The sequence below is a fragment of the Lates calcarifer genome, linkage group LG6 (genome assembly GCF_001640805.2).
Source record: "Lates calcarifer isolate ASB-BC8 linkage group LG6, TLL_Latcal_v3, whole genome shotgun sequence".
Lineage (NCBI taxonomy): Eukaryota > Metazoa > Chordata > Actinopteri > Centropomidae > Lates > Lates calcarifer.
Genome location: NC_066838.1, coordinates 27,749,773 through 27,765,539, shown reverse-complemented (window position 1 = coordinate 27,765,539; position 15,767 = coordinate 27,749,773). Strand labels below are relative to the sequence as shown.

General features: G+C 49.9%; 1 protein-coding gene across 1 annotated transcript; it reads right to left on the bottom strand.

The window, feature by feature from the left end:
• Positions 1–1,939: 1,939 nt before the first annotated feature.
• On the bottom strand, positions 1,940–15,709 carry hcfc1b (host cell factor C1b). The gene is given in 29 exon segments (XM_051071526.1): positions 1,940–2,535; positions 2,675–2,729; positions 2,830–3,127; positions 3,298–3,483; positions 3,940–4,062; positions 4,174–4,376; positions 6,906–7,049; positions 7,139–7,526; positions 7,627–7,769; positions 7,940–8,006; positions 8,103–8,186; positions 8,276–8,481; positions 8,673–8,835; positions 8,913–9,082; positions 9,240–9,375; positions 9,451–9,566; positions 9,641–9,839; positions 9,913–10,026; positions 10,101–10,328; positions 10,412–10,600; positions 10,789–10,937; positions 11,013–11,345; positions 11,554–11,733; positions 12,725–12,831; positions 12,928–13,012; positions 13,131–13,333; positions 13,432–13,592; positions 14,044–14,192; positions 14,963–15,709. Coding segments are annotated over 29 exon segments (4,800 nt in total). The 5' UTR covers positions 15,144–15,709; the 3' UTR covers positions 1,940–2,495.
• Between the last annotated feature and the right edge of the window lie 58 nt (positions 15,710–15,767).

Genomic DNA, 15,767 nt, shown 5'->3' with positions numbered 1-15,767 from the left:
CACATCACTGAGCAGGTGGAGCTGAAACTATTGATCACTGATCAGAAAATAGTTTGATTATTGATCCACTGATTATTCTTTAAACAAAAACAAATTAAGTGTTTAATGTTTCTCAGATTTTCCCACGAGACACCCGAACGCCTCACAGGCCTTTTACCTACTGATTACGTTTTACTGATTAAAACAGTTATTGATTGATTGATGATCAGAGCTGCAGCTGATTTTAAATTTAAAACTAATCAAACCTGAAACTGAGGAAAACATTTAGAAACAAAGAACTGAAAACACACACACACACACACACGCAGACTGCAGGCACGTGGCTCTGGGTGGAGACACCACAACAACACATCAACACAACCGTCGCTGTTTCTTCGTTAAACTTCCCTCTCGTCTGAACCGTGTTCAGAGAATCTGTTGATCCCGATCATCAGGAGTGAGATCCTCAGACCTGCAGTCAGACCTGTAGTCAGACTTGACCTGATTCCCGCCGCCCTGCAGCCCTCAGCTCACAGCACAGAAACACCGCAGCAGCGTCAATCACCTGGTCTTTTCTCTCGGTGCTGAGCTCAGCCGTGAACTGTGTCTGAGCCGAATTCAACACAAACTGGTTCCGGTTTCATTCACCTGTTCACCTGTCCGCTGATCTGCGCGCGCTGCAGCCGACGACACAAAAACCCTTAAAACCGTGAACTTTTAAATGGAGTCTGGTCTGCGTAGTCCTCGCGCTGCAGGGACCAGTGTGACCTGTTTGTTGATGTTAAACGTGTCTCACCTGGATCACCTGCGGCTCCGAGTCACCTGCGGCCTCTCTCCGCTCTCTCTTCACCTCCGCCGGGGGTCCAACCTGCGGCTGCTCCGTCACATCCTCCGGGATCCAGTCCAGAGTCCGGGACCCGCAGACCCGCCGCTCCGTAAGCTGCGGCTCGCGCTCCGAGCACCGCCTCGCGCCAGGTGCGATCGATGACCTGACGGAGAGACTGACTGATTGATGACGCTGATTGTCGCCTCGTGCGGCCGCTCCGGGATCAAAGGAGCCGATCAGCGCGGCCGCAGACGCTGATCGATCATCGCGGATCGATGATGTGATCAGATGACGGATCATTCATGTCTCCTCGTCCTCCTCCTGTTCACTCTGAATGGAGCTCCATCAGCACCACGAGGCGCGCTCACAACGCAGAGCGGCGGGCGCGCGCATGGTCACGCTCTCGCCTGTGCGCGCGCACAGACACCGCGGACATTCGGGACAAGACTGATCACAATCCGGATCAGATTATGGTCCCGGTTCAGTGCAGAGTTGGACCTGGTGTCAGATGTTACCTGGTCCAGGTGAGACGGACTCCTGCAGAGAATCAAAGTCGGAGGTTTGATCTGAAGGAAACAAGAAGTGATGAAGATGATGAAGATGCTTCTGAAACAAGAAATGAAGTGAACAGAAACAGAAACGTCGATTATTGATCAGCCTCTAGAATCGATAGTTACTGATCAAACTGATCAGTTTGAGATCAGAAGCTTTTTTAAATCAAATGATGATGAACTTTATTGTGAAGGAGCTCAGAGTAAATAAATAATCTGCTGACACACACACACACAGAAACCAGTGGAAAACAAAATGCTGCTGTTTCATCTCTGATGTTTATATGCAGGTAGAATATATAAACTCTCTGTGTATATACATATTTATATATACATATAATAATAAAGAGAATTTAGTTTGTTTCTGTTCTGAAGATCAACAGAAAGTACTTTTACTCAGATACTTTACTAATGTAACTGCAGTAGGATGTTGAACACAGGACTCATAGTACTGTGCAGTACTAGTGTGCTGGTACTTGTACTTGAGTACAGGACAGGAGGACTTCTGGTTCTGAGCTGCACCTGTGACATGAACCTGAGTCTGGACTTGGACTCTTACAGGAAGTGGACTCGACACGGCCGGTAAAAAAATGCTCTAAAAATCTTTATTGTTCCAGAGAATATTCACAAATGGTTTTCCAACAGCTGGAAACTCATCGGCCAATGGGGACGCTCCGTCACGGCGGTTGACAAACGCTTCGACAACAGAAGAAGAAACAGAAAAACCACAGAAGAAGAAAGAACTTTTCTTACAGACTTTTATAAAAAAGAAAAACTACAGAAAGAAAATAATTTACAACAGAGCTGGTTTAAACCCCGCCCACTGACGGCAGGTCGACCTTTGACCTTTAAAAGGACTGACAGAACTACAATTCAAACTCAAACTTCATCGTTTCGAGTCTGCAGGTGAAAAGCTGCTGACTCCGCCCCTCAATGTTTCCATGACAACCATGAACACTGTAGAAGAACCTGATTGGTCAATAACGTACAATTATCCTACAAGTCTTTTATTCCGATGTGTCCTGTGGGACAGGAAGTTGTCAGACCTCTGCCTCCTCCCCATCACGGTAACCAGCTGGGTGAGCAGAGCTTAAGACAATGGTGACCAATCACAGACCTCAGCAGATGAACGGCTCCTCCTATTGGTCAGTTCTGAACTTCTTCTGTCCGACAGGTTTACTGGAAAAAAAAAAGAAAAGAGAAAAAGCTCATGAGCTTAAAGGAACATTTCACAGATTTCACTCATGAGCACAGAGGTGGGGTGTGTGTGTGTGTGTGTGTGTGTGTGTGTGTGTGTGTGTGTGAGATCAGGTCTTACTGGTCTGGAGAAGATCCTGGTCTCTTCACTGCTGGTTTGACGTCTTTACTGGTTTCTACAGAAGAAAAAACACAAAGTTCAAACTGAGTTCTCTGAGGTTCCACCTCCTCTCTGGGTCCTGATTCTAGTCCAGGTTTACTGGTCTTGGTTCTCACCTTGTAACCACCGGACCTGCGTGGCTGGACCGTAGCCCTTCTGGTTCCGGGCAGCGATGCGGAAGATGATGGCGGGTTTGGTGGTGTAGTCGATATGGGCGTTGGAGAGGCTGCAGGCCTGGACCAGGCAGGACGGGTTGGGACCACAGTAGACCCTCATGAAGGCCAGCTGGGCGGGACTGGAACCTGAACCGGAGGAGGCCTGGCTGGACTGGATGGCCAGGTACACAGAGTACTCCACAATCTTCCCTGAGGTGACAGCAGGAGGCTCCCAGGTCAGCTGGGCTCCGTCCAGGTTCTACAGAACCAGAACCAAAGACTTAAACAGATCCACAGAGACCAGCAGCTGCCACCAGTGACTGAATCACATTTCCCATGATCCCTCTCTTCACTTATGACCTCAGACCACAGCTGATGCTCAGCGACAGGTCGCCCCCTGCTGGATGTTGAAAACAAGAAGTGACTCACCTTGCTGATCTTGATGGCGCAGGGCGCTCCAGGGAAACCAGGCAGACACGTTTTAAATGCCGACACCTCGGAGAACGCTCCGCGGCCGCAGATATTGATCCCAGCAACACGGAATTTATAGGCTGTTCCCGGCTGCAGGTCCACCTTCCTCATCTGACTGTAGTCAGGTACCACACCTGAGTCATCCTGCAGGTACACGTCATCAATAAACTGATCAATAACGCGTTAAGATCTAATCAATCTGATCAGTAACATCATCAAACATCCGATCAGAGATATCTGTACGCATCATTTAACAAAGTAAAAGCCTGTATAAACAGTGATGGTGAATTTTCTATCAATTCAATTCAATTTTATTTATATAGCACCAAATCACAACAATCATCTCAAGTCTTTTCATACAGAGCAGGTCTGGACCATACTCTTTAAAATAGGTATTTATAGAGAGAGACCCAACAGATCATAGATGCTTTAATTTTGAAGCGACATCTACATGAAATTAACAGCTGATCAGTCTATTGATTACCTGCTCTTTATAATATTAATTATAAGTAACTGTTTCAGACCAATCACAGGATACCTGAGGGTCACCTGACCACCTGTTTCATTCATCAACGTTTACAAAACGTGTGAAACTCTTACGTCGGCCATGTTGTCATCGTATGGGACGTAGAAGTGAGAGACCACCATGTTTGTAACCTTGACGATGCCGACGTCGTACCACCGACTGTCCCGAACCGAAGACTTCACCTGGATGCCCTGTTTCTGTACGACAGACACAGAGTTGGCATGTTGTTAGCATGATGTGAGTGTGTTGTTAGCATGATGTGAGCGTGTTGCTGCCTCCTTCTGGCGACCTGCAGTGGTACGTCTCACCCCTGCGGTTGCTGCGACGCCATTGGTTGCCATGGTCACCATGGCAGCAGCTTGAATCTTAGCCGGACCTGCTGTCAGAGGAGGGGCGGGGCTGAACGTGCTGGCCAATCGGGCGACGGCGCTCGTCACTGCTGATGATGTCAGCTCGTGCCCGTTGCTCTCTGCTGCTGGGTCATTGAGGCTGTCGGCCGGAGCAAGGCCCTCTGGGAAACAGAGCAGGTTCAGAAAACTTAAGTGGACCCAGTGGGAGGACAGGATGTGACCTCATCGACGGGATGTGACTTCAAGTCCTCACTTAGCTGCTGTGACTCTGATCTGGTCTCACATTTAGTTTAACTCTATGAAGCAGTCTGAGGTCACCAAAGCTAGTTTAGCTAGGACGTTTGAGTTTGCTAGAAAGATGTGTCGGCATCGATTAGTTGTCTCTGGTCCTTTACCCATGCGGGGTAATGATGAGGTGTACAGTAGATGAACGTCTCTGAACAGCTGGCTGGCTCGTCACTGTAGTGAGCAGGGATATAGTTTTGTGGATAACTGGCCTTCTTTCTGGGGCCGTCCTGACCTGCTGAAGGCAGATAGTCTGCATCCTACTGCAGCAGGCGCTGCTATTTTATCTAGGAATATAGACAGGTGTTTACGTCGGGTTTGACAGTAAGACACTAGTGATCGGCCGGCAGACGGACTTTAGATGCTCAGCCTGATCTACTGCATTGAGACTGTCTCCATTCCCCACCGTACTATTCACAAGTTTCCTAAGTTCCTTAACCACCATGTACAAATCATCACTCCTGCCACTGGTGACAGTGCTAGGTCCCATAAAGTACTGAATAAAAGGCCACTAAAATAGAATAGAAACACTAGATGCCTCATTCCTATTAATACTTCATCTATAGGTACCTTGCCACACCAGGCTGCTACCAGCAGCTCCAGGCTCAATATGATCCTCAAATTTGGCTTCATAAATATTAGATCACTTTCTACCAAGGCATTATTGATAAATGACTTGATTCTTGAACATAATCTGGATATGGTTGGTCTATGTGAAACATGGCTTAAACCAGATATGTTCCTGCCTTTAAATGAAGCTTCCCCACCTGAGTATGCCAACGCACATGTTGCTCGGGCTACGAAAAAAGGTGGGGGCGTCGCTTTAATTTATAAGTCTTCCTTTGGTCTAACCTCAGCTCTTAATGTCACTTCTAACTCCTTCGAGGCTGTAGTATTGAAACCTTCTCCTGTAGCTTCCGATCCCCATGACCAGGGAAATAGACTCCAACCACTCCACTTTGTGGTACTTTACAGACCACCTGGCCCTTACTCACAGTTTTTAGATGAATTTGGAAATTCAGTCATGGACCTAATATAGTTAGGATTCGGTCTTTTCTTTCCATGGCAGACGCTGACCAAATCGAGAAGGTTTGACCACATTACTCTGGTTTTAGCCTCCCTTCACTGGCTCCCTATTCATGTTAGATCAGACTTTAAAGTTCTCCTAATGACTTATAAAATTCTAAATGGGTTAGTCCCCTCATACCTGTCTGAACTTCTTAACCCTTATATTCCCTCCTGTGCTCTGTGTTCTCAGCAGGCTGCAGGGCCTTCTCCTATCAGGCCCCCTTCCTCTGGAACAACCTCCCTATTGATATTTCAACAGCCTTTAAATCCAAACTAAAAACTCATCTTTATGCCTTTCAGTTAGCATATCATTCTGATTCTTCTTTCAGGTTACCACTCTACCTTCTGCGGGTTGGGTCAGTCTCAGTGCATCAGTTAAGCTTAGTAGTTATTAAATGTTGTCCATGATGTCCTGCTGATGAGATTACTATTAACTGTCTTAATATCACTGCATCACTTTAACTGTGTGTTTCTTCCATCAAACACATCAGTGCCCAGGCTGTGCTTCTCTCTCTCTCTCTGCTACTGTCTCTCACTGCAGGGTTCTGCCTCTGGAGCTGTAGAGTCTCCTGCTGCTCCCATGATCCAGCTCAACCCATGATGCAACAATAATTAAACATTTATTAGTGTTATTGCTATTAACGTTTCACTGTTCTGTCATCAGTATTCCTTTAGCTATAATTAGAGCCCGAGCACTTTGTGAAAAGGCCCTATTGTAATCGTAAGAATTATTCTTGTGATGCTAAGATCGCATTTTTGAGGCCCTAAACATGCTCATAAACTCAAAACTTTGCACTCGCATCAGACCTGGTGAAAAACAAACAGGAAGTTGTTCACACATCATTCACGCATGCACTGTCCAATCTATCCCAAACTTGACATTGACTAACTGTCATGACCTGAACACATCTACATGCCAATATTCAGGTATAGTCATAGAGCCACCTGATGGGGGCAGTAAGGGACTTCTGAGTCATTCCTTCTGTGTCCGGCACTCACGCAGTCGCACGACTGCTTGTCCCCCAACGGCGGGGTGTGAGGGCGCATTCAACTCCCCACCCCCCTCTCTCTGTCTAAACCCAACCGGTCGAGGCAGATGGCCCTTCCCACCCTGAGTCCGGTTCTGCCTCTTAAAGGAAGTTTTTCCTTGCCACAGTCTCCTAGTGCTGCTCATGGTGGATCTGTTGGGTCTCTCTCTGTAAATTTTATAAGATAAAGAGTTCGGTCTAGACCTGCTCTATATGTACAGAGCCTCCTGATAACTTCTGTAGTGATTTGACGCTATATAAATAAATAAAAGGCAAATAAAATTGCCTTGACTTGACTTGACTCTGTACCTGTGGGGACGCTGCTTTGCTGTGGTTCTGGTTCTGGTTGGTCCTGGACATCCTGCAGCTGCTGCTGCTGTTGGACCAGAGCTGCAAGTTCCTGCTGGGTCAGAACGATGGGAATGGACTGATCCTCTGAGCCCTCACCTTCACCTGCAGACACACCCAGGTAAAGACTCCTACACCTGTCAGGATAACCAGAAACCACTGTGTCTGTGTGTGTGTGTGTGTGTGTGTGTTACCGGCCGCCTGCAGCACCGCCTGTATCGTCGCCTGCTGAGCTGCGTCCTCTGTTACCATGGTAACAGCCAGCTGATCTGGGGTCTGCCCTGTTGTCACCATCAGGGTCGTTGTCCCAGAAACCACCTCACCTCCGTCCCCTTCTGATGACATCAGCTCCTGAGGAAGACCACTGTCTGAGGTCTCCATCTGGGGGGAGGGGGAGGGGTTAGAGAAGAACGAGCTGATTGGTTATTACTCCGTGCACCTGAGTGTGTGTGTTACCTGTGCTGCTGCCTCACTGCCCTCCACATGAACCTGCAGCCCAGGCTCCTCCCCCTCCTCTGCGGTCACCATGGCGACTGCCTCTGAGGACTCCATCCTGTCCTCCCCAACCAATGACGAGATCTCCTGCAGTCACACACACACATACACACACACACACACACACATCAGCATCATCCCTGTGTGTGTGTGCATGTATGTGTGTATCTAGGTGTGTGTCACTCACAGTTATGGATGGTCCAGGTGTGGGCGTCGCCTGTGTAACCGTGGTAATAGCTCTGTTCTGATTGGCCGTGGTGGACGAGGCGTGGTCAGAGGAGGAGGCGGGGTCTGTGGAGTCGACCTGCTGACTGTCTCCACCCTGCTGAGCTGCACACAAGAGGACAGGAAGTGAGGTCACTTCCTGCTGAGTGTACCTGGTGCACCTGTACCTGCAGTCTCAGGTTTTAATTTTCCAGGATCTGCTAAACTAATGAATGCCAGATTTTCCAGGACATGGTGTGAGTTAAGCAGGTGAGTCCAGGTGTGTCTGCAGTTACCTGTAGCTGTGGTTGCAGTGTTGGTGGTTCCGGTCTCATGCGTCTCACACGGCGGATTTGAACACACCTGAACAAAACAGAAACAGGTGTTCAGCACTCAGAGACTTCTTTAACTAATCACAAATCATAACCTGCAGGTGTCAGCAGCCAGGTGTTCTCTCACCTGTCGCAGTCCTCCAGCTCCGGCTGTGGTCGTGGTGTTGGTGGTTCCGGTCTCATGTGTCTCACACGGAGGATTTGAACACACCTGAAACCAGAAATATACGGTTTTCAATCCGTTTACCTTCAGCCATCACTCACCTGTTGATTCACCTGTTAAGTCACCTGCTCTCTCACCTGTCGGAGACCTCCAGCTCCAGCCATGGTGGCGGTGTTGGTGGTTCCAGTCTCGTGCGTCTCACACGGCGGATTAGAGCAGGTAACAGCGGACAGGTTGGAGCTCACCTGTGTCTCTCGGTTCATGCTGGCGGAGGCAACGGTGGCAGTGTTGGTGGTGCCGGTGTCGTGTGTCTCGCAGGGCGGGTTGGAGCAGACCAGTGTCACTGCAGTGACATCATCAACACACCTGATTATTCCCCCGATCAAACACTGCATCTGTTAAACTACATGTAGTACTGCAGTACTACTGCAGTATCAGAGATACCTGTGCAATAATGGGAACTAATACTAGTACCTGCAGTAGTAGTATTACTAGTATTAGTAGCATTAATAGTTGTAGTACTGGTTCCTCTACCTGTAGCAGCTGAAGTATCTCCAGCCTCTCCTCCTACTGTAGTAGTCATAGTACTTGTAGTACTTCCAGGTTCCTCTGAGGTAGGAGAGGCCATGATGGAAACGGGAAGATCCTGAGGCAGCAGCTGAGCCTCAGCTCCGCTTGGAGTCGTGATCAGGGTCACCTGCACAGGTGAGACACGGCGTTACTACAGTACCACAGAGCAGTAATACTCCTACACTCTGACAGGTGGTATCTTACCTGTTTGGGTCCGGCTGCAGCAGCAGCTGCTGTGGTAACCTGGCTGGCCAGTGAAGCGATGGTTGCCAGGGTGGTGATGGGCGTCGGTAGGGAGGGGCTGGCGGCAGTGAGGACTCCACCTGCCACTGTGGTGGAGACACTTCCTGTTACTGTCCCCAGACTGGACACACCTGCAGAGACAGACAAACAGACAAACACACACACACACACACACACACACACACACACACACACACACACACACACACTGATACACCTGTCAGACACTCACACTGTCCTGTTTACACACAGACCTGTTCCTGTCCTTACCTGAAGACCAGTATTTACCTGTGGTTGCCTTGACGACCAGTGTAGTGACTGAGGGTTTGGAGCCGACAGCTCCTGGTGACAGCAGTCTGACTCCGCCCATTGGGACGGTCCTGAGGATGGTACCTGACGCACCTGAAGCTCCTTTCAGCACCACCTGAACACACACAGGTAAACTGTGACTCTGCTTCTGAGTCAACTACAGCATGTCTGAACCATACCTGTGTGTTACCTGTGTGACCCCCTGCTGACCCCCTGCAGAGATCTTGGGGACGGTGGTGAGGATCTTTCCCATGGTTCCCGGCGTCATTACCTTGGTGGTCAGGATGGTGATTGGACTGTTTCCACCTGCAGGGGGCGGAGCTTTAATCAGTCATCACATCACAGGTAAAATCATTACAGGTGTTCAGGTGTGTGTTTACCTGCCCCCCCTTGTAGCGCAGACACCGGGATGGTCTTGATGATGGTGGTTCCAGGTTTGGAAGTTGTTGGAGCAACGCCCAGGATGGTGGATTTGGTCGGTGTGGATCCAGCCTGAGCTGTGCTGAGGATGGTCGTCTGTTTCCCGTCTGCTGATGACACCAGCTTCAGGATGGTTCCTGCTGGGAGGCCGGCCTTCGTCTGAAACACAGACAGGTGAGTTAACACCTGTCAGAAGGCGCTCCTCAGAGAGACAGAGGTCAGAGGTCAGTACCTGGATGATCTGGGAGACCGGGCTGCTGCCGGCCTGACCAGTAACAGCTCCACTCTGAACTGGTTTGGTCTGGACCACTGACACCACCTTTCCAAGGTTACCGAGGTTACCAATCTGAAACAGAGGCAGTGATGTCATCAGGTCTGTCAACATGTGTGAGGTCACACCTGACAGGTGACATCACTCACCAGAGCCCCGCCTCCTCCCACACTGAGCGGGCTGTTAATGAGGGTGATTGTCTTGGTGACTCCGCCCACCACTGTGGTGACCACCTGAGCCTGCGGTGACACCGTCACCGTGCCCGACTTATGGACCGTGATGATTGGTCGGCCCGGCGTCCCAGGATTGGACACCACCGAGGCTCCGCCCACTTGAGCGGCAGCTGTCTTTAACATCCGAGTGGCTGGGTTACTCACCTGAGACAGAAACGCAGGTGAGTGCTCCTCATGCAATTTTAATTCTACTGATACGTCTGTGACGTCAGTGGCATTTGTGTTACCATGGTAACAGGAGCAGCAACTTTGACCGGCAGGCTGCTGGACCCCGGGCTGACGGCCACCGTCTTTACGATCGTAGCACCTGCGGGGACGTTCAGCACCGCTGCTGAGGACGGAGGGATCTTCTGAGTCGCTGCGGCCGCCGCCGCCAATGCCGCCATGCCGCTCATCTGAGGACTGCTGCCGATTGGCTGAGAGCAAGCAGACAGGAAGATAGATATTAATCATATAACTGAAACCAGGAAACACTGAACCATCTCCATGACAACCAAACTAACTCTACCCACTGAGAAACACCTGTGCTCATGTGACGGCAGGTAAGCAGGTTGTCATGGAGACAACTGGAGCTTGATAAAGTGACAGAAACAGGTGTGTGTACCGTGGCCTGTCCGGCCTGGGCAGGTACGACCATACGAACACCCGCAGGAAGTGTTGTCACAGGAACTGTGGGTTTGGGCGTGGCCTGTCTCACTGTGACGATGGAGGCTCCGCCCCCTGCACCTGGAGCTGCTGCCACCTTCAGGACCGCTGCAGAAACACAGGACACGGGTGAGAAATATTGAGATCACCTGAACGTCTACCTGTGCAGGTGTGTTAACCCACCTGGTGCTTTAGCAGCTGCAGCCAATGGGCTTCCAGGTACTGAGGCAGTGGGGGAGGGGACGAGTGTGATGCCAGACAGTGGGACAGCCTGATTGGCCGGTAATGCAGCGCTGGGGGTGGGGCTCTTTGAGGAGCTGGCTCCAGGTGTGACCATGGAGATGGGGTTGGGGGCGGGGCTGGAGGCAGGTGAGTTGGCTGCAGGTGTAGCAGGAATGTCGTACTTCTGCAGCTGCAGCAGGTACATGTCGGCGGTCTGTGACGGCCCCCAGCTCACCTCCAGAGACGACGTGTTGGCTCGGACCAGCTGCACCCGAGAGGGGGCGCAGGGACGCTCTGAAGACAGACGGGTGAGACAGGTAACTTTAAACAGCACAGGTGGAAACAGAGGTTGCAAAGAGACAGAAGCAGCCGCAGTTCAGCCTGTCTCTGGTGGATGTAACATCTGTACCTGTCCTCAGGTACTGGCTGAATTCTCTCCCCATAGTTAAAGGCTCAGTGTTGTTCTGTGTAAAGTGTCTGTGGTTGCTGTCCGAATAATCACCTGTCTCCAGGTACCAGAGGTCCTTGCAGCACACCTGGTTGTTCCAGGCCTTCCTGTATCCATCCCTGCCGCTCCAGATGTAAAGTCTGGAGTTGATGGCCACGCTGCAGTGACCTGCTCGAGCTCTGGGGACGTTCTCCTCCAGACTGTCCATCAAGACCGTCTCCCAACACATGGAGTCTGAGCAGACAGGTGAGCAGACAGGTGAGCTGACAGACACGGCCAGTAACAACTTTGCAGGATTTGGGATTTATCCTAGTAGAGTGAGGATCCCTTATTATTACAAATCATTTAATGTTAACAAGTTAAATTCACCTTTCTCTCACCTCAACCTGGTATTACTGCTGTCTCCACTTCCTGAACCATCATTTCAAATTAAAAGCCCTTTGCAGAGTCATGTAATTCTAACCTCTGCTAAACATGTAAACATGAAGTTATCATTTGAGGCCTGTACTACAAAGCGAGGTTACTGGCTTATCTAAGTAACTTCAAGAGTAACTTGGTGATGTCAGGTGTAACTTCCTGATTAACCTGTACTACAAAAGAAGGATAGGTTTTACCTGAGGTCTGCTGCCATGGTAATTTATGCTGCATCAGTTCATGTTCGTGGTTAACTCGGTGTTACCGGTGTTACTTCTACGTAAGCTCCGCCGCACAGGTGGAACAACCAATCAATATTGGCACAACGTCTAGTAACGCACTAACTCTGATTAAGTTGACACCGACTCAACTTACCGACATCTGAACCACTGTTGTACTGTTTAACACAGATCGAGGCAGTCAGGGTTTGTCAACCCCGACTTTCCTTGATAACCCAGAGTTAGACCAGAGGATGTTAAACTCCCTTCGTAGTACAGGCCTCTGGTTCACAGCTCAGTTATAAATCCTCCTGCTCCATGTCTCTCCTGTCGGGCTGCCGACTCTGTCTGTTTGAACTCTCTGGTAGTTCCTCTTCACCTGTGCAGCTCTCAGCAGGTAGAGCTCACCTGACACCTGAGCTGTGATCAGAGAGGACGACAGGAACGAGTCTCTCTGTTTTCATCAGGTCTCTGCTCCATCACTGTTAGTTTGTGGTTTGGTCATTTTAAAGATCTGGTTGTAAAGTTTACCACCTGATCTGTGCTCTAGTAGACAGCTCTAATATTTATCTCACACTCAGACACACACATACCCAGGTTGAGGCAGGCCAGCGTGTTGGTGCATTTCCACTCCTTCTCATGAGTCGCCACTTTAACATCATCCATCACCAGGGGAACCCAACCCCCAAACACATACATCCTGATGGGGGGGGCAGGACAGGTGCATTAACAACACCTACATTTATAGCTGTGTGTAGTACTGCATGTACCTGTAGTATTAGTACATGTATCTTACTTGTTGTTGATAGTGGTGGCAGAGTGGAGGCTGCGGGGTAGGGGGGCGGTTCCAATGAGGGCAGGTTTACTCCAGGTCAGAGTATCTGTGACATCATCAGAGCAGGAACCAATCAGAAGTCAGTTCAGGTTAATTAACACATCAGTGATTAAAACACAGGAGCACAGTCTGACATCTCCCCCCTCACCCCAGGTGAGCCTCACCTATGTCAAGGACCCACAGATCTCCCAGTCTGCAGCCACTCATCCCTCCATAGATGATCAGCCTGCTGGCTCCGTGGCCGCTCGTCACCACGGCCGTGTGACTCTCTCTGGGCGGAGGCGGCTGACCTGACGTCATCGGGATCTCCCAGCCCACCACGCTAGAGCCCGGACGCAGCTCCAGGCAGTACAGGTCGTTCAGGTACCTGAGAGGGGTCAGAGGTCAGGTCTAAAACCGGATGAGGTTTCAGGCTTCACACAGTCAGACCACTTCAGATACCGGAGTACACCTGATAGTTCTCACCTGGGGATGTTGTTCTTGGGATCCTCGCTGTCATTGGCCAGTCCTCCAAACAAGTAGCAGCGGCTGCCAATCAGAGAGAAGCTGTGTCCGAGGCGGGGGCAGGGGGGCGGGCCGTTTTTCGGAGCTTTGGCCTTCAGACGTTTCCACTCCCAACGACTCGCCTGCAGGACAAGGCCAGAAACACAACACGTGGATCAGATGTCAAACGATTCAAAGATTCAAGAAGCTTTATTTATCCCGAGAGAAATTGCTGTGCACCAGTTGCAATACAGAGGTGGAAAAGCAATACAGTGTAAAGAGAGAGTAGGAATAAAGCTATAAAAAGGAATATATAGGAATAAAGCTAATAAAATAAAGGCTAACATAAAATAAATAAACAAGTAGCTAAATGCAACAAATGCCACAAAAATTACAGTAACGTAGGTATATACAATATACAACAATACGAACTGTAATTTATACTGGCATTATGGCCTCAGGACACAGTGTCTCCACTGTCCCTTTTACGACCAGAGGTAGATGAATTAAACAGTCAACAGTCAACAAACAATTAACTTTCAGCTACTATCGTGACTAACCTGAGGCCCCGCCCCTGGCAGTGACATCACTCACCTGCAGCTCGTACAGGTCGTTGCTGTATTTGCCGTACTCCACCATCCCTCCAAACACCAGCAACCTCGTCCCATCACACACGAAGCCATAGGCAGCGCAGCCGGGGGGGACGTCACCGCGCACCGCCGGGATGAACCACTGGTTGGTGGCTGGGGGTGGGGTTAATGAAGAATAAGGTGTGAAAATAAATATCAAAACTTCAGTGTTCATTTTGATTCATTTAGAAGCTAAAATCAGCTGATCACATTTAAAACTGTGTTGTGTGTGTGCATTACTGAGGTTGTTGTTAGTGGTGCTGTTAAACAATCAGTGTGTTGTAAAATGAAGTCAATCAAACTTGAACAGTAACATCTTTGTAAACTGAGTTTATGGCTGAGCTGTGTTAGATTTTACTGCGTATGACATAAACATACATAACATACATAAACGTACATAAACAACAGTTATATACAATAGGCATTGTTATGTATGTTATATCCACATTACTTTCGTCTCATTTTTATGTTTATTTTTGTTGTTTTCCGCGGTCTCCGTGTTTTCCGCTGCAGTAGCAGGGGGCGTGTCCCTATGACGTCACCATTGTTTTCAGTAAAAACGCGCCATTTCTCTCCGTCTTTCTGCCAGAGCTACTGTTAGCTCCCTGCTAATCCTGTTAGCATTCGGAGCAGCAGCAGAGGCTAACCGAGGCTAGTCTAACAGGCTAAGCAACAATCCGCATCAGTTTGTCACATCCACAGAGTAAAATCACTGAAAACGTTATGTTAGCCTTTTAGCAAAGTTAGCTTTTAGCCTGGATAGCTTTAACAGAAGCATATAGTAGCAGGTTCGCATTAGCATCTGTTCATGTAGCTGCTGTGTCTCTGCACAAAACCACATTTCACAGAAGCGAACCAGACCCGAGCCGCGGTTACCCGGGTACCTGTGTTGTAGACGTGCAGCTCGTCCACGATCCCCTCGTTCCCTCCGCCGAACACCACCATCAGCTCCTTTATGGCCACGGCTCGGTGTCCGTGCCGGGGCCGCGGTACCGGCCCGGTCCAGCCCACGACGCGCTTCCAACGAGGCTGCAGCACCGCGGGGGTGGCGGATTCGGATGCCATGACGCCGCTGTCAGGGTCCGCTCCTCCCTGTCCTCGATGAGGAAGAAAAGTCCACGTTCAGAGAGAGTTGTGTCAAAAGTTGCTCACTGCTCACTAACGGCGCGGGATTAGCATTAGCCCGCTAACTAGCTCCGTGGCTAACTAACTTCGGCTAACTCTGGAGACGATGAACAGCGTCCGTCCCAGGGTCAGTAACGTTTATCAGACACCGGTAAACTGGACAGCAGTACAGACCCAGACTGCAAAACCGGTCTCTGGTACAGATCCAGCCGGTGACTCAGAGATGGATCGCGGTGCTGTTAGTTAGCCCGCAGACTTCAGTGGACAGTCCGCCATTTTACCCGGTGAATGCTGTGCGGAGTCAGTTGAAAGCCGCCGGTAGCTGCTCAGCCTGAAACCAGCGCTAACACAAACTAAGTTCCAGCAGCGGGACAGTGCGCTGCAGGGTTGCTCCATGCACCGCTGGAACGGAGCACTGTGGAGGCTGCGAGCCGCTGTTAAATATGCAGAGCAAAGGGGCTGTGCGCCGGGACGGGAGCCGCCATCTTGCTGCTAACGGCAACCAAAGAAAACACGGAACGGCTAACGGCTAACGGCTAACAGCTCAGTCAACACAGCGGGCTG